The 21,881-nt window shown below is 40.4% G+C and overlaps 1 protein-coding gene across 4 annotated transcripts in view; it reads left to right on the top strand.

Annotated features, from left to right (window-relative positions):
* The window catches only part of cacna2d2a (calcium channel, voltage-dependent, alpha 2/delta subunit 2a), a 207,921-nt gene that overhangs the window by 48,597 nt on the left and 137,443 nt on the right, over window positions 1-21,881 (top strand). For all 4 annotated transcript variants that reach the window (XM_050039173.1, XM_050039172.1, XM_050039171.1 and 1 more), the window contains exon 3: window positions 15,051-15,167. In XM_050039173.1, the coding sequence (XP_049895130.1) occupies window positions 15,051-15,167 (117 nt within the window). The remainder of the gene's footprint in view (window positions 1-15,050; window positions 15,168-21,881) is intronic.

The raw sequence follows: 21,881 nt of genomic DNA, 5'->3' as shown, positions 1-21,881 counted from the left end.
CTGTCTCTGTCAACCTCCGCGCTGCAGCAGCCAGACGCGGCCTATTGTGGCTGACTTCACAGAGAGATAAGCAGTCCTCTCTCTTAGACACAGACGAAGGGACAATAACATCAACACTACCAAAGAACATCAGTACTACCAGCCAACATAGTGAAAAAGTCAACAAATAAGTCTTTATACAAAGTGGCAGGAGCAGACAGAAATCTTTTTCATTTGTTACCATTTTTACTGTTTTGACTTTCCTCTGCTGCGTTAATGACAATTGGAACATTTGAAAAATTCAAGGTTTGGAAGATAACATGAGTTGGGTTTGAAATTTTATGCAGCATCAACAAGTTTTTTGTTTTTTTTTGCATTGCCACTGAAGTTGAGGAGTGTGGCGATTGACTTACAAAACAGTGGACTCATTTGATGAGTCTCGTGAGCCAGCTGAATCTGCATACCACTTTTTAACAGTAATTTTCTGGAGTCTCGCCACCCTCTGTCTCCCCATCTGTGTGTTTACAGTGACACTCAGAGCTTGGCACACTAGAAGCAGTCATCATGGCTAATGATGAGGATCTGAGTATGTGTGACATGTATGAGCTGCACAGAGGGCGTGAATGTGAGTTTGCGCACGTGTGCATTTGCATGTGTCACTTTGTGTGTGCGTGTGAATTTTCAGCGTGTGCTTGACGGTTCTGACTGCCAGATAAAGCATATTGGTGGCGATTGGCATAGTTACTTCTGTTGTATCCTGTGTGAGCGTTAGCAGCAGAAGGTTCGATTGGCCGTCAGTGGCATTCTGCGGAGCCACCTCTCCTCTTTTCCTGTGAGAATGACAGGCCTACAGAGAAAGCTGTCCAGGCGTCACAGCCTCGAGCCAACAGCATAACTGATTAACACTGCTAATTTGCTCCGCAGCCTTTCCAATCCAGGAATTATCATTCCTCTTTACAAAAAGGATGGGCACCACAAAACAGTCACGTCCATTTATTCTTTGTTTTCCTGTTTTGAGAATGTTTTTTTTTTTTTTTCATATCGTAAAATGCTGCTTAGAACTGACATGTCTGTATACTGTAAATAGGACTTAACCGTGCCCATAATCTTTTAGTTGGAAAAAATCAATCATCAACATGCCTTCAAGTAAATAAATGAACACATTGGTGGGTATTTGTTCCTTTTAGAATAGCTATTGTTTGCTCTATTGTGGGGATGTACACTGTTTGCTCTATTGTGGGGATGTACACTGTGAAGGCAGTGCTATATGTAGAGATGGAGAGCAACATTTACTTAAAGGGTGGGTCCATCTACATTCTTTTTTGTGTTTTTCAGCAACCCCGCCCCAACACATGCTATTTGCTGACGGTGTAAGCATGGAGAGTGAGCACCTGAATACACATTGAGATTCAATATAATAGTTTATAGTTAATATTTGTTATCAACATCACAATAGCATTAGAAATGAACATTTATGCACAAGAACCAGATTCCCTGTGTTTAGTGTGTGTAGCGAAACACTAATTTGCAACACCTGTCCATAGGAGGCAAAAAAAAGAAAATTAGAGTATTTAAAAGAAAAGAGAATGCATCCACAAGCACATACACAGAATTAAAAACATCAGTAAATTCGTTCTCAAAATACATCCACAGATACCACAAATACTTCATCAAAGATACGTCCACAAGTCAAAGTAGATTTCATCCCCATATTTGTACAATGAAATACATCCACACAAAGTACAAAACAATGTTGTTTCTCCTTTAGCCAAGATTCTATACCTCTATTAAAAATATTGAAATTAATACTGCGTTCATGCCGTATAAACCTATCAACAGATCCACAGTGCATCACCTACAGGTAGATGGCAGTCGGTACACTCCCAATGTGGAGAAGCAGACAAGAGTACCGTGGCACAGAAGCTAAATAATGTAGCCCACTGCCGTCGATACCACCTTAGTTCTGTTCTGTAAGGCGCACAATAGTCTTGCTCACCAGACCTTTCTCAAGAAAAGAAAGGTCTGGCTGGGCCGACTCTCACTTTGAGTTGAGATTGGAGAAAAAAACGCCCCGGCTGCTTGTACTTCTTTCAACCAATCACAATCGTTCTGGGATGTGCCACAGCAACGGTGCGCTTGCAAAAATATTGCTGGGGGGAAACAGGTTTTGGTGTAACACGCCCACAAAAATATCGCCTACAGGACGCGAACCATGGCAGAAAAATGGCTACATCCCCGCAAGATCAAACACTGCAAAAGTTAGTAAAGGACGCGTTGAAAGCGGTTGAAAACTGCTACACAACCGGAGGTGGTAGGGCGGGACTTCAGCGGGTGGCTCGTTCCGCCCAATGAGAGGCTGATCTCTGCAGCGAACTTCCGCCCACTCAGACTAGGCGCACAATAACTCAACTAGCTAACAGAGCAGCAGCAGTGGTAAGTAGCAACTTGTTGTGTTCTGTAAAGTGAAATTCTGTCATTTCTGTCAAAGGAGTTTGTTGCCTTGGGACGGGAGCAGCAGCAAAAGGTATTTTAACCATTTAAAAAAACAACAACATTGGTTTGTGTGTGCTGTATAAGGACTATTTTATGGCTTTACCTTGACACCAGACCATCAGCCTTTTCCAGCAGGGAACTGAAGCAGTTATCTATGGTTTCTTTAAAGCCCCCAGACTCCATAAACTGAAACAGTAATTCTATCTCACATGCTACACTGGCAGTTACTGGTGTACCAACTCAATCATACAGTTCAGGGATCGTCAACGTTTTTCAGGCAGGGACCCCTTAGCTAAAACAGAGATCAACCTGATTTGGGCCAGCACCAAAATGTAATGTTGATTATTATTCTGTATTATATCATTAAAAAAAGCACGTCATTAAATGCCAAACAACAGATTTGATTTAACTGGACATTTGGAATATGATTATGATTAGTGTCCCAGAGAGCCAGATTTATGAGTAATAAAAAATGCAATGGTTGGAAATTTTACATTCAAATTTAAATTAGGTCTCATTATTGATCACAAAAGTAGTAATTTGATGTTAGTGCCAAATAGGAAGTTAAAAAGCAGAAAGATACGTAGGCTATCTGAAAGGGTCAGTGGGCTTCAAACACTTCATGTCCTACGTTTTGGTACACAGAGCCCAGAGCCCTGTTTGGGACTCTGGATGAGACAAAGTTTGGGGAAGCCTCTGTGCACTGCTCTTTGTTGGAGGTGGAAAATCAAAACTAGATCTTATCTTACTGGAGGCGCAGTGAAGTGCTCAGATTTTTTGTAGAGCGCTGCCTGCATCCTTTCAGCATCCATGTTGAGCAACAGGGCTGTCACACTGGACGCACTGCGACCCCATGTTCCACAGTCAGCTCACGATCTGCAGTAAGAGTTTCAGCGTCTGGACTACTTTTTCCGCGAGCCACGAGTGAATCTGGCAGGAAGACACACTGATAATCCGTTATGAAGGATATTAAAGATATGTTAGATATGAGATTAATGATCTTTTTATGACAAATGATAAAATATGCATTCCATGCTTCAACATATCTGTCAGCTGTGTCTAAACAGAGAGCAAGAGACACGAGCAAACACACACAGACACACACAAGCAGACAGAGCTCCACGTGAGATTAGATAAGAGCAGAGGAGCAGATCGTTGGCTGATGGGCACAGAGGAATGTGTTCCTGGTGTGAACAGGTGGCTGCATGACATATTAGGGTGTAAGCTTTTTAATGGTGATAAACACAGGTCTAATAATAAAGTTGTGAAAATATGCACGTAGGACTAAACTGCTATTAAAGAACAGACACCCACAAACATCTCAACGCCCCCGCTCAAAAATATTGCCTCCAGCGCCCCCTGACGTACCCTGAACACGGTACTGCCCACGTTGAGAAATGCTACGTTACTATATAATTGTAAAAAATTGAGTTGCAAATGAAACTGGGTCTACAATAACGTGTGGGGCGGCCAAAGGCACTATGTATTAACATAGCTTTTAATGGTGCATATAATACGAAGTTATTAAAATAAGCATTATTGGCCGATTCATATAAACGTCATGTTTGTTTCTGAGGTGGACGGTATTTTTTGAGTCTCTTGCTCAAAAAGTTACAAGATTATCCATTGTGACTCACAAGAATGTTGAAAACTTGAAATAATAATACAGCTAACTGGCCAACATGTTTCAACATTACGTAACATACGAACCGATCGCCTTGCTGTAATGGACAGGTGCTGCACTTTGATTAGCGTTAGCTAGCTAACATGATTGTGCAAGGATTCATGGGTAACAGCCTATCCTCAGTGTTGTGAACTGTAAATTAAGAATTAACCAATTTGTCTTTTCTAATAATATTTTGGATTCATGTTAATGCATAGAATTTTCAGACATATTTTAAATCTTGGTTAAAAATAACTAGCTCTGAGGGCCCCCTATAGGTCCTGGACCCCGTCTTGAAAACCAAGGATTTAGTCTGTTTGTTAATATGCGACTTTCCAAACTAAACTAACGTGGCGTCTACAGCAATGACATTGTGCAGAAGTCTTTGTCATGTCACATGGGAGTTTTCAGAAGGGCTTTGGAACTAGCATTATGAGGCTGAAACACACATAATCTGACCAACATTTGAATTTTTGGAATTAAATACTCAGGAACACAAAGCTGCAGAATTATATAAAAATCTCGGAACAAAAATAATGGAGCTGCCCTTGAACTACTGACATAAGTACAGTTTTGATGTACAGTACTTATCTACAGTGATACATAGATGTTGTTGAGTAGTAGGTTTGCTGTAGGCTACTGTTGTAGTGCTGTACCAAACAACTTATACTGATTATATAAACAATCATACCAAATATGCTTCTACACAGATATATATGTATTTATTTGTTTCTCTTGTTTTTTTTTTATTTTTACTGCTGTTTGTTTTTCATACAAGCACCTACAAGTGGTTTTCCTCAGCTCAAACACTGCATATGATTATCAGCAAAGTTTCCTGCTACAGTGCTTGGTTTTTCTCCCATGGCGGCCCCATTACCTGTGAGTGAGTCAAGCTCTAAAGCCCTCAAATATAATTTCAGGCAGGCTGATGTGCTTATGGCCCCTCAGCGATGATGGTCACTCATCTCCAACCTCTAGCTAAAGGGGATTTAAAGCTCCTCAGGCCTATCGTGGCCAGCATTACCATGTGCTGTCGGTCTGCACCCAGTGCTCCTCCAACCTTAATGCTCATTGGCCGCCTGCTACTTTCTGGACTGGAGCTCTGTCTGGTTGACAGCACAGCTCAATCTTCTCCCAGAATGGACAGGGACCTCATCTGCCCGTTACAGGAGCTTGTAATGGCCAACCTGTCAGAGAGATGAGCGCCCTACAGTGCTATCCATCTTTATTTGTCTCTCTTAGTATTTTTATTAGTCCATGTAGAGTGATAAAAAAAATCAAACAGGCTTCCCTTAGACAGAATACATAGTGCATCACACACAAAGTGGCAGAGAAACTGATACCAGTGCTGTTTATGTGGCAGTACAGGATATACAATAGACATAGGTCACTGGAGATGGGGACAGACTGTGTGGGTGGATACAGTACACTGCTGTCGTGCCCATTTACACTTAGGGAGCATGTGCCAGCTCAGGTACATGATACGGATCTGTCATCTGTTCGACCAATGTAAATTTAGTGGTGGGCGAAATTATCGCAATAACTATCAAAGCTTGAAATCTTAATCAGTGTGTCATAATATTTTGTAAACTATTTAAAAACATGTTTGAGTGAAGTTATTTGTTTGTGCAACAAAATCTGAACTTTTTCAAATATTCAAGATAATATGCTGTGACAGATTTTGAACTTGTCATTCATCATCATGACACACAGTTATATGGAGAGATAATACATGGTAATATTGAGTTATTATCCAGCCCTGTCTTGTTTTGTTTTATGTCCTCTGGCAAACAACAGTGAAGATTATGTGTAACAGAATCCATTAGGAACGGCACAATATCTGATGTTGTTGCAAATTGCGATTAAAAAAACACTCACAATAACTTAATCATGGTAAATTTCCATTATTGGGATAATTGTGAATATCATGTCCAGCAGCATTCACACTAACCTCTAAACATGCAAAACATATTCATCAAGAATTAGCATTTTTTTAATATTGAAAGCTATGATGCCATTTTAAATTGTAGAAAAGCCTGTTTTTTCTAAGATTGTTTGGATGTTTTTCACCAAGAAATACGGTAAGCACAAAAAGATGTGTGTCATATCTGTAATACAAGGAAAATATTTGTTTCTTTACACATGTAAGGTACATTGATTCTGTTATATTTCAGTACCATTTTAAGAGTCTTAAGCATATTCTGATGACTTTACTGCAAATTTAAAACACGTACAGTCTCATTTCAGCCCCTTCCCCTACCCACTCTCTCTCTGTTTATCTTGAGGCTACTGCTGCGCCTGGGACAGAGTCACACACAATGACAGGGCTAACTGTTAGCATCACACGGCTAACATTACCCAATGTTTATTAACGGGTTCAATGAGTCGAGCCATTTCGGTGTCGGTGTGAGCAGCACCGTAACACAAACACGTGAGCCCCTTTTTTTGTAGCGCAGAGCAGGTGAATTTTAACATCTTTCATAGTGAGCACACTTATCATTTCAAACACACAACAAAATTTCACAGACCTCCTTATAACAATGTACACATATTATTGTACTGAGTAACTGTTTGAGCTTTTTTTTCCTTCACAAACTATAAAGTGTCACAACCATTGTCAAGCTGTCGGAGGCGAACAGGGCTCCTCCTTACCTGACAGTGAAGCTGCAAGGCGCATGATGGTCTTTCTCTCATCTGATAATAACATTACTGAGATGTCTGTCTCATCTGTAATGTAGCCTGTTCTTTCTGTCAGTCACTGTCTTTACAATCAGGTAGGCCTGTTCCATCCTCATAGACTTCACTGTTGCCTTCTAAATCTTCCTGACTGACTGTGACATATATAAAAAGGAAACATTTGGACCAGCAAAGATTAAAAGAATATATATGTATATTTGTATTATTTTAAGTCAGTATTGGCTCTGAAAATGCATCATATCATAATATGCCTTCTAAGTAGGCCAATTGTCATTGTTTTTAAAAAATAAAACTTTTTTTAAATTCTTAATCATGATAGAAAAAAAACTATCACTATATGCATCACTACTTTTTTAGAAAAGCTGCAGTGAAATCAGACATTTCAAAGCGCAACAATCACAAAAACAGCCTGTAGTATCATGGAGGGACCGACTTTATTAGGCAGGATCATCATGACATGAAATTTTCATGTCATCCCATGCCTGGAATCCATACATGTCAATGGGGAATAAGCTTTAATGAAGAAGAATATAGATATACTTTATTAATCCCTAGGGGAAATTCAGATTTGTTTCACTCTGTTGTCATATACACAAAGGCCCGAAATACACACACATGCACAAACAGGACCTATACATGCATTAAATGAAGAGATGTCAGAGCGAGGGGGCTGCCCATAGATAAGTGCCCTGAGCAGTTGGGAGTTCAGTGCCTTGCTCAAGAGCACCTCAGCAGTGCAGAGGAGTTGAACTGGCATCCCTCTCGCTACCAGTCCATACTCCATATTTGCCTGGACGGGGACTTGAACCAACGACCCTCTGGTTTCAAGTCCCTATGGACTGAGCTACTGCCGTCCCTTCTACTGTGTAGTATTTGTATTTCTGGACCCACTGTTAATATTGTATTAATCAGTTTAATAGTGGCTCTGCTTTTATTTGAGTTCTAGTGTGCATTTACCAAGCGAGCGTGTGTGTTGCAGCAGCTTATTTCCATGCATTTTGGACCACAGTGACAGTGGTTGACTTAATTTGTCAATGGTTTGCTGGCTCTGTGCTTTGAGGAGGTAATTAAGCAGTGCATTTTCCAATGAGGCTGTTTGATGATTGTAGTGGCAGAGACTGCACAATTATACAGTACATTAGAATCATTCTAAATCCCTAAATATAGAGGGAGAATGCAGGACAAGTAATGGAAGTTGCATTAGAAAGTTTTTTCTCTTTAGAAAATTCCCTGAGCTCCATTTTTTTTTTCTTGAAAAGGATTCACAGAAATAAAACACGGACCTTACTTTGTGTTATAACAAATGAAAAATATTTTGGAATCCCTGCATGAAGCAATATGAGTCTTATTGATCTCTGTCTTTGTGTTTTGTTTCTAAGCTCAGAGTAGTGAATGCTCTGCCTGTAATGTCCCGGAGACAGCCATGAATCTTCCGGAGAGAGGCAGATCCAGAGAGCACTACCACACATTAAGGGAATGAATATTGATTTAAAAACAAATTTGACATGGTTTTTTAAATCGACTTGAAAAATGCATTGCTTAAAAAAAGTCAGGGGTTTGTAGTCTGTCAATGGAGCGGAGAAAACTTCGCTCTTGTTTTATGGTTTAATAAGATTCCATTAATGGCTTCTTCCACCTTGAGAAAAAGCCCTCTGAAATGGTGTGTGTATCTGTGTGTGTGCGTGTGCAAATGTGTGGGTATGTTCATGTGTGATTATTGGTCTCAGGTCTGAGGGCTGCCTCATTCAGAACAGAGGGGTAATAACTGATTCCTTTGTGTGTGTGTGTGTGTGTGTGTGTGTGTGTGTGTGCTTGTGTGTGTGCATCTGTGCGTGTTTGGACTGTTGAATTGCAGACTAATGACTTTTTCAGGATGAGTAACCGAAATAAACAAAACTAAAAGAATTGAACCACCTGTTTTACTCATCAAAACATATTTAAAATGTTTTTTTTTTTTTTTTTTTTTTTTTTTTTTGCCGCATCATGATGGAGTATGCAGATTTCACCTTCACAATTCACTTTGAGAAGTAGTTTAAAGTGTTGTTTGAAACTAAGCAGGATCCCTTATCCCTCAGAGGGCGGCCAAAATAAGACACCAGGCAATCTCGTCAGAGTGCTCGGTTGGCATGGTCTGAGAGCTTCTGGGGCCAGGTTTGCCTGCTCAGTGGGCCAGTGGAGGGAAACTGCCTCTGGCTGCCTGCCCAGCCTTCAGCTCGACAGAGACAGATCGTATGGACGCCAGTGTTTTCTTTTCCTAATTGCTGCACATCAACACATCAATCCCACAGACATAATATTTCATACCAGACAGAGCAAGAGATCCTCACTTTGGCAGCTACGTTTGGTTTATAAACATTTAGCCATTTTAGTCATGTTTGATCTAGTTGATGTAGTCGCTGAAGAGTGTGGGGATCGACTCCAGAACGTCTTGGATAGTCACTGACAAACCACAGTAGCCTTGTTTAATTGATTCATCACATGATAAATACAACAGGGTTTACACATGAGGTTTCATGAGAAACCTGGAAAAAATCATGGAATTTCTTGTTTTCCAGGCCTGGAAAAATCACTGAATTAGTAAAAATCCGTTAAAGTTTTTGAAAGGCAAGGAATTTGTTTGTGTCTAATGAAACCTTGTTGTTAGGGGTATAAATCACCAGATTCATCACGCTATGATATTATATCGATTCTTTAGACAACATTACGATATTTACTGATACTACAAAGTCTGCCACGATACGATTTCAGTTTGATGCGATTGAGGGGCTTGCGATCATTATGAAACTATATTATCTGCCTATTTAACCCAGTTGGTTTCAGAAGAAGCTGCCACAACTTTCTTTCATGCTTTTGGCCATAAAAGTCAAAAACAACACATAAATAGTGTAAATAATTCTAACCGCTTAGGTGCACTAAAATTCACTTTAAACTGACTGCTGTAGTTAGTTAGCAGAGTGAGATGGCCGTCCAGGCAAGTAATGTAACATGGTGTTTTACCTCGTAACAGCATTGTTTAGGTACGGCATGTACTCTGTCTGTTGACCTGTATTTTCTCCGAAATCCAAAATATTTCCACACTGCTGGTTTATTGCTGAGTAAATAACGTTATCCTCATCGTCTTTCTCTTAGCTGCTGGCCATCTGCCTGCTGCTGTTTGATGGTGGCACAGAATTTTTAAAACTGAAGGGTATCCTAAAATGATGATATGGATCGATGTTTTTTTACACTTTGCATCAATGATTTTGGATCGTTGATCATTTAATAGATATATCGATGGATCGTTACACCCCTACTTACTGTTACAGTTATCTTCAATGGATAGCCTTCCATGTAATGTAACATATCAGTTAATTTATTTTTTCAAGGCTAGATGTTGACATAAAGTAGCTTTTATATCTGACTTAGTGTATGTTTTTAAACTATCATATGCACGTCTTTATTTTCTCCCCACGTTCCGTCTCTCCCTCCATATATGCCAGCTGGCTGTAATTATGTTTAAATGTGACATTTGGAGCTTGAAACGTCACTTGCGGATGTGCTAATAAATTGCTTTTAAATGGAGCTACATGCTATGAACCTTTCTCCATATTACGTTGTGAGAAGTGTTGAAATTTAGACCATGAAAATGTGTGGGAACCCTGATACAACCTGTGACTGATCAGTTGGGTCTGTTCAAAAATAACACAGGTCCTGCAGGCTGCAGGGCAGCAAATACTCACCTCCAGTTTGTTTTGCAAGATGCACAGGCCACACTCAGCCTTTTTTCAGATATTTTTTTTGTTTATTTTTACCTCTACCATTTTCTTTTTTCCAGTGCATAATAATTACTTGCACTTTGTTGTCAAAATGTGTAGCCTGTGTCTCATTCAGTGACTGAAAATCAAAGATAAGTATAGGGTGTCCCCAGCTTAACTGGTTGTTTAATGGCACATAAGAAATCATTGTGTCACAGATAGAATTTGTCTTTTCTGGTAATTACGCTCACGCAAGACCCATAAAAACAACAATTAATAGCTGTCTTTGTTTAATCTCACTTCAAACTCTGTCCTCATATGCCAGTAGTGATCTTTTTAACTGGAATAAAAGTCACAGATGCGCTTCAGGAGAAATGGTTATCTAGTTGAGCAAATGAAAACTAACTAGCAAAATTAGACAATTTGGCACAAACGAAATTATCATCTGCCTCTTAAGCAAAAACAGCATATTTCAGAAGTTTCCAATCTAGTTGGCATGTCATGCACGCTAATGAAAAGATTAAAGGAACAGGTCACCCCCAAATTTTCATTTTACCTGTTTGTCAGTCTAGATTCTTTTGGTGTGAGTTGGAGATATAATTTGATAAACTCAACAGACATCATGACCCGGTTCTTAAGATAATCCACAAACCTTGTAGTGCACAGCTTCGTGTAGGAACTATTTTCTTTCTATCCAACAACACCTCAACCTTATTACTGCACACATGGGAGTGTGCATGTACTCATGGATGAGAGGCTGGTGCATGTGACAATGTGAGTTGAAAACATTAATGGTGTCCTCAGTGGTGCTAGGTGAGCTAGCAATAAAGCTGGCAATGCACAATTCCTTCTGTGCAGTGATACAGTTGTACAGGTGTACTTTGCAATTAAGAAAATAGTTCCAACATGAAACTGCTCCCAACAAGGTCTGTGGATTATCTTGAGTAACCGGGTCATTTCTGGGAAGAGACATTGCTGTTGAGTTTTTCAGATGTATTTTTTTGGTTCTTTGAGCACCACAAGCTGAGTGCCATCTACTCTATCCATCTATCCATCCATCCATCCATCCATCCATCCATCCATCCATCCATCCATCCATTTTCAACCGCTTATCCAAAGCCGGGTCGCGGGGGCATTAGGCCGCGCAAAGCACCCCAGACGTCCCTCTCCCCAGCAACGCTTTCCAGCTCCTCCTGGAGGACACCAAGGCGTTCCCAGGCCAGACGAGATATGTAATCCCGCGTGTTCTGGGTCTGCCTGGAACATCTCCAGTGGGAGGTTCCCAGGAGGCATCCTGATTTGATGCCCTTACCACCTCAACTGACCCCTTTCGATGCGAAGGAGCAGCGGCTCTACTCTGAGCTCCCTCCAGATGTATGAGCTCCTCACCCTATGGGGGTGATCACACAGAAATGAGACGCTAGAGACGCGGACGCTTCAAAGACGCTTGAAACGCTGGAAGCGCTTATTCAATGCGCGCTACACAAAAAAACCCAGCAAGGAGCGCCTGTGGAGCGGGAGTGCGTGCGCAACACACACACACACACACACACACCTCCTGTCATCTCCCTGTGTCTCCCCTTGAATATAGTGTTTCCCTCAAAGACAGTAGAGACAGTACTAGCTTACATGAAACTATCACAAGCTATCAAATCAAATCCAACTTTGTTTATATAGCACTTTTCATACATAAAAATACAGCACAAAAACTGTGAACTATGAAATAAGGTCACCAGCCCTCTCACATATCCCACTGTCTGAAAGTTAACTAGCTGCTACGACAATATCGTCGTCGTCAATTACATTGTATTCACCAGACAAATTCGTTGCGCTGCTCGCACAGCTCCATGCGTGTCTCCTCCTGTGTTTGTTCGAGTACTGAGGTGTGCGTGTGTTGTATAATTCTTAAAAATCAAATATTGTCAGGATAAATTTCTCGTCTTCGGATTGCATTGTGTTGTGTTGTCTGTCGCTCGTAACTGCCGTAAAACTGCTGGAACTGACCAAACTGCCGTAACTGCCACAACAAAACAGGAAGGAGGATTAGATTGGCTGCCTGGGCCAATGACGACAATGACGAATGGCGCTACTGGCGTCTGATGCTCAAAAAGTTGAAAATATTTTAACTTTTCAGTGTCTACGCGCGTCTAAAAAGAAGCGTCTAAAAAGAAGCATCTACAAAAATGTGCATCTAAAAAGACGCCGGAAAAATGCCCGTCTAAAAAGACAATCCCAGTCTTTAGGTCATAACCCATAGCTCATGACCATAGGTAAGGGTTGGGCCAGCTTTCGAGTTACTGGTCATCTACTGTAGTTCCATTATATTAGAGAGAAGGCAGACATCTCTACGGCCAATATCTCCAACACTCAGCAACTCACACCAAAATAATCTAGAATGATTAAAAGCACTACAGGTGAAAGGTAAAATATGTATTTTGATTTTGGTTGTTAAATTTTACATTTAAGAATAAAGAACTGTTTATACATTGTGTGGCTGACCATTTCACCTTTTCCCTGTAGATGTGTTACAGTCTTGCTCATGCATTGTGATTGTATCAGTTCTCTCTGTGTGATTTCTCATTACAAAGTTATTTTCTGTGTGGCATGCTGTAAGGCTCAGTTTGCCTCATCAGTAAGCATAATATTAGTATTTATTGCCGTGCAGATGATACACAGCTTTACATCTGTGTTTTGCCAGATAATGTTTGACAGGACTGCTTCATTAACTAAGTCTGTGACTATAATCTACTGTATGTTTTGCATACAACATTACTCAGGCCTGAAAAGAGCTTTGGTGATTTAATTAAGGGTAAATAAATAGATTTTAATACAAGTTTTGAGCCTTACATAAGGAATGTAGCAAAAACCATTTGGCCACCTGAGAGGCATAATAAAGGTCATTATGTTTGATTGTCAGATATACACAGAAAAACCAACATGCACATTAACAGACTGCTGTTGATGGAAGCGACAGTCTTAGGTCTTGCTGAGAAAACACCAACGTGAACCCCGAAGTTCGGAATGAGCTATATCAACTATATTAACTGTATAGTTTGCAGATTTACCACCAGCGCCTGTACCTGCAGCACCAGTGTCGGCTCACTCACTTTTTTTTGCAAAGCTCCTCCCCTCTCACTGTTTAAACATGAAAATACATTTTGCAGTATAGATAAGTAGAAAAATTCAATGATAACATCTTCAGTTGGTGTTAATTAGGAGGTCCAAGATCCACCCAAACCTTAGCTACACCCTTAACAAGTACTGTATAAGGTCTTTAGTTGCTTCCTTTAGCTGCTGACGTTTCACGTTCCCTTTTGCTCCTCAGACTTAAACTGAAGGTTAACATACACCTTTTTATTCAATTGTAATTATTCTATGTGAAGTGCATTGCGTCATATCATCATGTACAAAGGGCCTAAAGTGTGTAATTACTTGAGTGAATGATTGAGGAAGTGAGTTTATAGTACCTCAAACTAAGGGCAGTTAACCAGACACACACAACCTGAGTACATGCAGCATTTAAGCCTCATATTTAAGATTTAAAAAAGACCCTAATTGCTTTAAAAATATTCAACAATAACAGGCTTTTCCTGGGTTTTCCTCAGAAGACCTATACAAAATGGTTTTATGGTGTGAATGTGGGTCTTGCGGTGTCTTAGGGCAGCAGGATAAGTGGTAATCCCTCGGGTGGTGCTCTGTTGTAGACTACAGATCCTATAGAGCTCGGGCCGCTGAGTCAGCCTTCACAATTCTTCCAGGGGGAGCAGACTAATCTCCCAAGTACCTTCCTCTGTCAGCGGTCCAAGCATCTGTCGTTCTGCCTCTGGATGCCCCTACTTTCCATTTCTAACATCCCAGTCCCTTGTGGCATCTGAGAACCATTTCTTGTACTTGTTTTTTGCAAAGTCTGTGTCTGTTTAATAGGTCTCACCTGATTTCATCCTGGTAACGCCCCAGTAAGAGCGCTTGATATATTGCTGTTTCTGAGTGAAAATGTCGTAATTCCCCCTTGCACTTTAACTAAAGGGATTATGGTCCTTCACAGGCTGCAAATATTCTCCGGCCTGTTTGGTGTAGGATAGCCCTCAGTAATCTGTTGGATTAAATCACAAATGTGTTGTCACCAAGCTGTAAATAAGGCTGCTTGTGTACGTTCCAAAGGAGTTAAGATTGTGGAGATACAAGGTGTTCACCCAGCAGTGAGGATCTGCTGGAGTTTGCGTTTATTTAATTTGATCCTGACTGCCAGACTGCAGCTGGCTAGCTAAGTGCTTTGCCATTAGGGCTCTGTTCTGTGTTTAATTCTGCTACAGTGCTGAGGCTTATGGGTATAACGCCAGGCTGCATACTGCCTGCTCTACAGTAAATGTTTACCATCTTGTGTGCTACCTTGAGAATAATCAAACAGCTCCTCGGTGGTCTTCTTAATTAAACTGATGGCTCCGGTTATCTGACCTTTAATTCCCTGTGTTCTCCATCTGCAGATTTATAATGAGAAGAAGAGCCAGTTTGAAATCAAGAGAAACAACCCCAAGGACTTGGTGGAGAGGGTGGCACGGGACATCTCCAAGCTGCTCAACAGTAAGAGGAAAGCCCTGGAGGTAAGAGGATGATGCACCTGTGTACAAACATGCACTATAAGATATAAGCACACAAAGCAATATGTCATTAAAGCAGCTACAAGACGTGTTTAACTGGTTATGAAACAGTCTCAATTTAATACTGATGCCTCTGTATGACCTGCATAAGCAAACAAAACCATCAGATGGCTGATTCTATAGTTATTAATGCCTGTCCCCGGTTGCGACTCCATGCAAAATCAGATGAAATGATTCACAGCATGCAGACTAGACGAGCCTTTGTTCACATTTTCCAAGGCAAAGTTTGGCAGTGACTAATATGACAGACAGTTGTAAGAAAGCAGGAGGAGAATTTTTTTTTTAAATGTTTTATTTTATCATGTATATTTTGGGACCAAATTTAGACGAGTGGGTAGGGCTGTGGATAAGCAAGGGGTGGATCTGACTCATAGACTGTAGCGATGCCTCACAGAGAGCATGTCATTCAAGCGGCCCTGCCCTCACGCATAAGTTATATAAAAATGAACCCCCTGTACAGTTGTTGAAATTAGCTATAGAGACCAAAACCATTTTTGTACCAGGTTGTCAAAATGCTTATGTCTGCTGTGAAATTGGGCTTTTTTAACACTGGGGTCTACATGTATAAGGACTGCCTCTGGAGCCAGCCTCAAGTGGCCAATCAAGAAACTGCAGCTTTTAGCTCGTCCACGTTGGCTTCATTTTTCAGCCATGGAGGTTGCCTCTTGGTTTTAAATCATTATATAAATTCACATTGGTGGCTAAAACAAAGGCTGTGTCCAAAATCATACACCCATTCACTACTCACAGCCTTGAATAAATGCATTACCTCATCACTATGGATCCTTCAGACAGCTGCTTAAAAAAGAAAAATAGTTTTAAAAATAAATTTCATCTTTCTTTGATTTGCTTACAAAACAAGTGTATGCGCCAGCCAGATCAATATCTTTACAGCAAGAGGCTGTGGTGCTCATGGAAACACTACTACTATGAAAATCAACACAAAATGAAAGTTACTTGTAGTTACTCTAAATTCTCTGAGCTCTGGTTTTATCAGTGCAATCTCAAAACATGTTTGCTAGGACAGTTCTGCATTCAATAGACATTTGTCTGTTTTGGGTAAGACCATAAATCATCAAAATAGCACCAAAAAAACTGCAGAAACATTTTTTTGTCAACAGTATCATCATCTATAATTGAGCTTGTCTGATTATCTGCACGCTCTGAATCGGCTATCATCTCATAGTTTTTATTTTTGAGTCCTCCAGTCTTCCTCTGCATTCTATCTTAGTTTACACTGGAACATAGTGAAATTATTTTCCATGTGCATGCACATTTTGGGGATGGAAGGAGATCCTTTATATTTGAAACCAATTTCAGGCCGATTGTATTTTGTCACTGACAAAAATGGAGATTAACATTTGCGCAGCACGAGATTTGAGCTTTTTTTTTTCTTTGTTCAATATTGGAGGCATATATTCTGAAGGATAGTTGTGTGTGGCATAAGAAGAAGGGTTATTTCATAGGTTATCACTTCAATGTCCTGCATTTTGGGGTATAATTATTACTACCGTTCTGCTCAGACAGCCCTGTGATTAGTTAAAAATTTGTTTCGCTCTCACAGTGGGGAACCTCTAACCCCTCAGAGGAGAAGAGAGGGGGGATACAGAGGCAGGAAGGCTGAGTGACAAGGAGGGAAATGAGAAAAGTATACACAATCAATTTTTAATTTTTAATGGCGAGATAAAGAAACGGAGCATTTGTGCTCATCCTGAACATTCGGATTCTAAAATCAAAATGTTGTCCCCTGTTTAATAGTCTGTGCCACAGTTTTGTTCAAATTATCTTCACACTTAAAATAACAGGAAATGTTGAGAGCATATAATTCTCAAATTACCTGATTAGAATTTGTATTTATTGCTATTTAAAGCTGAATTTGTTCGTTTTTTCCCCACAATGGCAGCAAGGCACTCCTTTAATCAGTTTGGTGATTCTCATCATCTCCACCCACATATACACACGCAGCTGCACACACACATCCACACACACTGATTCCTTTTAATCACTGTGATCATCCTTATCATAGCCTGCATGAGCTACACGCACACACATACACTGAAATTGTTGAGGCTGTCGTGCTTTTAAGACCTATCATTCAAACGTTAACCTGCATTTAGGTATGCATATTTTCCCTTTCACAAACAGTACATAATCTTTGGTGTACACAACTGATCACTGCTTTGTAGAGTTCTGTTGATCAGGTTTTGCTGGTCCGGTACGGTGTACGAGCTTAAACCAGTTTGACTTCATGCAAACCGGCTGAAATGGCATTTGCTATTATGAATCCTTCTGGCAAATTACAAAGTCTACATCAGCAACCTGTGCCAACGGAACAGTGCCAACCTTTATTATATTAATAATAAGAAATATGACAAGGTGATTAACATAATATTATGTTTATAAATGGACAAAGGGAGCCAGTAGTGTCTGACAGGCTGTAAGCTGAGCACTGCCAACATGAAGGAGATAAAATTTCAGTAGAGGTGGAAGCGAGGGCAAGTGGCGCAAATTGTGTTTGTTTACTAGAAAGTTTAAGTGTTTTCTGGGGTGATGAAACAAGACATGGCAGAGTTAGTCTCTCAAGGGAGCTAAAACTGCTCCAATATGGCACATTTTTGGATTTGAAGCTGATGAAAGAGGTGTCTTAACTGGCCATGAGCAATGTCAGGCTGCTGTTTTGAGCTGAACTTTTGACTGACGCCCTGATTCTATTTATTTCTGTGACTTGCTTTGAAAGTGCAGCAATGGACGAGAAACTGCGGAATCATGAGGTTGAAATGAGGAATTATCTACACCAGTGGTTCCCAACTGGTGGGTCATGGTCTGAAAGTGGGTTGCGGGTCCATTCTGAATGGACCGCAAGTGACTTGCAAGTGTGCCACAAAATATTGTAAAAAACACACTTCATTTTGAAGTACATGGAATTTCCAGCACAAAGCTTTTATTTTGAAGTCCCATTTCCTGCTGTAGAGTGAGTGAATAATGGACAGCTACTTAACAGAGACGTAAACTAGCTCAACGACACGGCCAAATGCAGTTATGACACTTAATATATTAAACTGTGTGGACCTTGAACTAATGACTAAGGAAAAAATGTAGCAGCTAGCTGGAAAGATGTTAACTGGCAGCTGAAAGTCTCTAAGGTGCTAAGGTAATCGACCATCTCTAATAACAAGCTAGGCTACTTGCTACATGCTAATTTCTAGTAAATGTGATAATATAAATCGTGTGTTTTCTGTTTGAAAAGATGAAATGTTGGAATATAGCAAGTACTCACCCATCTTTTCGGTGGTAACGTCTCCAGTATCATCTCAAGCGCAAAGCTGATATTGACGTGGTTTGTTTACATGTTGTTACAGAAGTGCAGATTTAATGGATTTAGTGTTTGCTAAGAGCCCTGATGTCATGCAATGCAACGAGATAGTTGGACGTTCAGGAGCGGCTGCTGAGTGAAGAGCGACACCTAGTGGTATAATTTGATAGACAGGTGTGGTCCAGTGTTTGGCTTAATATTAAACTGGTTTAAATTTTTTTACACCAGCCCACTCTACTGGTTTTATCAGTGTATGCTCAGTACGTGCAAGGTATGATTCAGATTTCATCCACATGGCACCTAATTTGTGGCCGAAGAACTGTCCACTTTCTCTCCCTCTGTTTCTGCCCAGATATGGTCACTCAAGGTGAAAACATTGACCGTTTTTAACACAGTTGAAGCCTTATAAAGGGGCAGAAGTGTATATCTTTTAAGAGCATGAGGTCTTGCGGGATGGGGCACATTCATGCAAAGTAGTAGAAGCCTCTCAAAGGCACGGTTAATTCTACAGCTTGGATCCTAAAAGGAAAGAAGGCGTTACTGTATGTCTCCTGTGGTCATGTGTAGGATTGGATTTAGACAGGCTCTGACCCTCCACCCCTGTTTTTTGAAAGAGGGAGAGGCAGTACATACCCCTGCCCTCACCCTCTCCACCTCCCTCAACACACACACACACCACCCTAACCTCCACGGGCCACACTGTCACCTCACATCCTGTCTGGGAGATTCACTCAGGAGGGAGGAAATGAGGTGAAAAAAGGGAAGGGCTGGAATGAGAATGTCTCCCTGGGGCGTGGAAAAATCAAGAAAATGATGTTCAGAAATTCATAGATTTAAAAATGAGCAGCAAGCGGGAGGGTAGGAGAGAGGGAGCGGATGGGTAGTTGGAGGGAGAGAAAGAGTTCGGGGGGAAAAAATCAAAAGAAGAAAGCAGAGAGGAGAGGAAAAGAGAGTGGGATGATAAAATTGCAAAAGGGAGCGAGCAATGCAACAGAATCTGGTGTCATTATGTCATTATAGAATACAAACCTTAAGAAAAAATAAGCAACAAGTTAATATGTTTCATTTAGGCAGGTTAGGATTAATTGTTTCCCCCACTAAAACTAAAAATTCAGGACCGTAAGCGAATAAATTCATGTGGACTTATTATTCATACGGGGAGAAAAGTGAAAGCCATGTCTTAATGCAGTCTGTAGATAAGAAGGTCTCAAACTCCGCTCAGCATAGTATTGACAGCGTTTTATATTCCAGCCTGTTTCTACCCCCTGTAATGGTTATTTAGTCCCAAATATTCCCTGCCACACATTATTTTAAAAAAAAACCCCAAAATGTGTGTGTGTGTGTGTGTGTGTGTGCGGTCGTGTGTACGCATGCAAGAAGAAATTATTCTTCTGCAACCTATTTAAATACTGCTTGGGGTGATTTTGTTGTAATTCATGTTTATATTACTAATGAGAAAATACACATTGACTCTAAATACTCAGTTACTGATATAAAGTGGGGAGGGAAGCATTTCTTAGCGCCCTGGATTTAGTTGCTTTAGCCTTAATTCCTAAATTAGCAGCACATTTTAATCATTTAAATGCTCTGCTTCTTTGGAGAGAAGTGAGGAAAAAAATCCAGAAGGTTTATTTGTTTACCTGCCTGGGCTCACACTATGGCAGGGGTTATTACTGCAATGAACAAGATACAGTTTATGCCGTGCAAAAGTCAGCTTAATTAACACACAGTCTTTTTGTGTCCTACATTTCAGCTAGAATATCCACATTTGGCAGAACTAACACAGAGATGGATACTCACTTTCATCTAACCATTATCAAAATAGGTATCTAAATGTCTTTAAAGTATAATTCAAAGTGCGGTGTACTAAATGTTTTCCCCAAACAAAAAATAGAATCCGCATAAGCTGACTTACTTTTTTGTCAAAAGCCTCCATGTTTATTCGTTTCCTTCCCTTGTCTTAATCTCCTCCACTCCATGTCCCTGTCTGCTCTCTCTTTCTTGCCTCTGGCTCCAGCCGTCTTCTCAAACAATGATCTGATTCTCAGGTTGGTGCCAAAATTAAAATGTAACACAAACCCCGGTAGGCTGACAGGCTTCCATGTTGCTGCTGGACGCTTTATATAAATCTCTTTGTTTGCCGAGGCAGGTTGAAATATGATTCAGGGGAGCTTCCTCTGATGTTTAAAATTTTAGCTTATTTCAGTGGCCCTGTGAGTCGCAGCTGACACCTGGACCCATTTTGTTATTTGAGGATAGATGAGCTGACTTCGCAGCCAGGCAGTTTTTGAATTTAGTGAGTTACTGTACGTTCCCAAGTTTTCTGTGTTGATGTTTGCTATGCTGTGCAGGTTCCATTATACACAGCTTTTGTTTGAGACACGTTTGAGCAGGAAATTAAGTGATTGTCAAGTCATATCCTTGAGAAACTTTTCTTTGAGAGGACTTTTTTTTACTGAGCCATCATTTTCAGATAATATCCTGATGGTATCCAAGAAGTTTCCTGAAGTTAGCCTACGCTGTGAATTACTTAAAACAGGGAAATTACATTCTATAAAAATTATTCCAATTTATAGCTAGCATAATCTACGTAGTCTTTTAGTCAGTCTGTAACAGGTCAGCTGAACATGTGAACTTGGCAAGGTGAAATTTATCTATAAGCAAGGATACAATTCAACATGTTTTAAAATTCTATATGGGCCCCATTCCTGTTGGAATCTTTTGCAATATATTGCTGTGTCAAAAATTCCACACCAACATGCTCTTTTTTTAGGCTAAAACAGTATGTAGAGTTTTTAGTATGTCCGAAACCTTAGTATGAGAACAATAGTACGTGAATTGCATATTATTTCCGGTGAAATGTTACAATATGCAAATACTGGATACTATGCCAGCATGAAATGCAAGACTTCACTTTGCTAGGAATAACATAGTTTCAAAATTATTTTTAAATTATCAGTAGCTCTGGGGCGTTGGTAGCTTAGTGGATAGTGCCGGCGCCCCATGTATAGAGGTGATGCCTCACTGCAGTGGTCGCGAGTTCGACTCTGGCTTGCAACCCTTTGCTGTATGTCGTCCCCCCACTCTCTCTCTCTCTCCCCACTTCACAATCTTCACTCTGTCCTGTCCATTAAAGGCAAAAAAGCCCCAAAAAATAATCTTTGAAAAATCAAAAATGATCAGTAGCGTTGATGTTGGAACAGGTTACGATAGGTAAGTGTTTCCAACCAGGAAGTGACGTGGTTATTACAGCTCAGTGCGTTGGAAAAGGTACACACTACTATTAATTTACACAGTTGAAGTATGTTGAATGATAGTAGACATATTGGGTACAGTATGTAGTG

This window comes from Epinephelus moara, chromosome 24 (genome assembly GCF_006386435.1).
Source record: "Epinephelus moara isolate mb chromosome 24, YSFRI_EMoa_1.0, whole genome shotgun sequence".
In the NCBI taxonomy this organism is placed as follows: domain Eukaryota; kingdom Metazoa; phylum Chordata; class Actinopteri; order Perciformes; family Serranidae; genus Epinephelus; species Epinephelus moara.
This window is presented reverse-complemented; position numbering and strand designations above follow the sequence as displayed.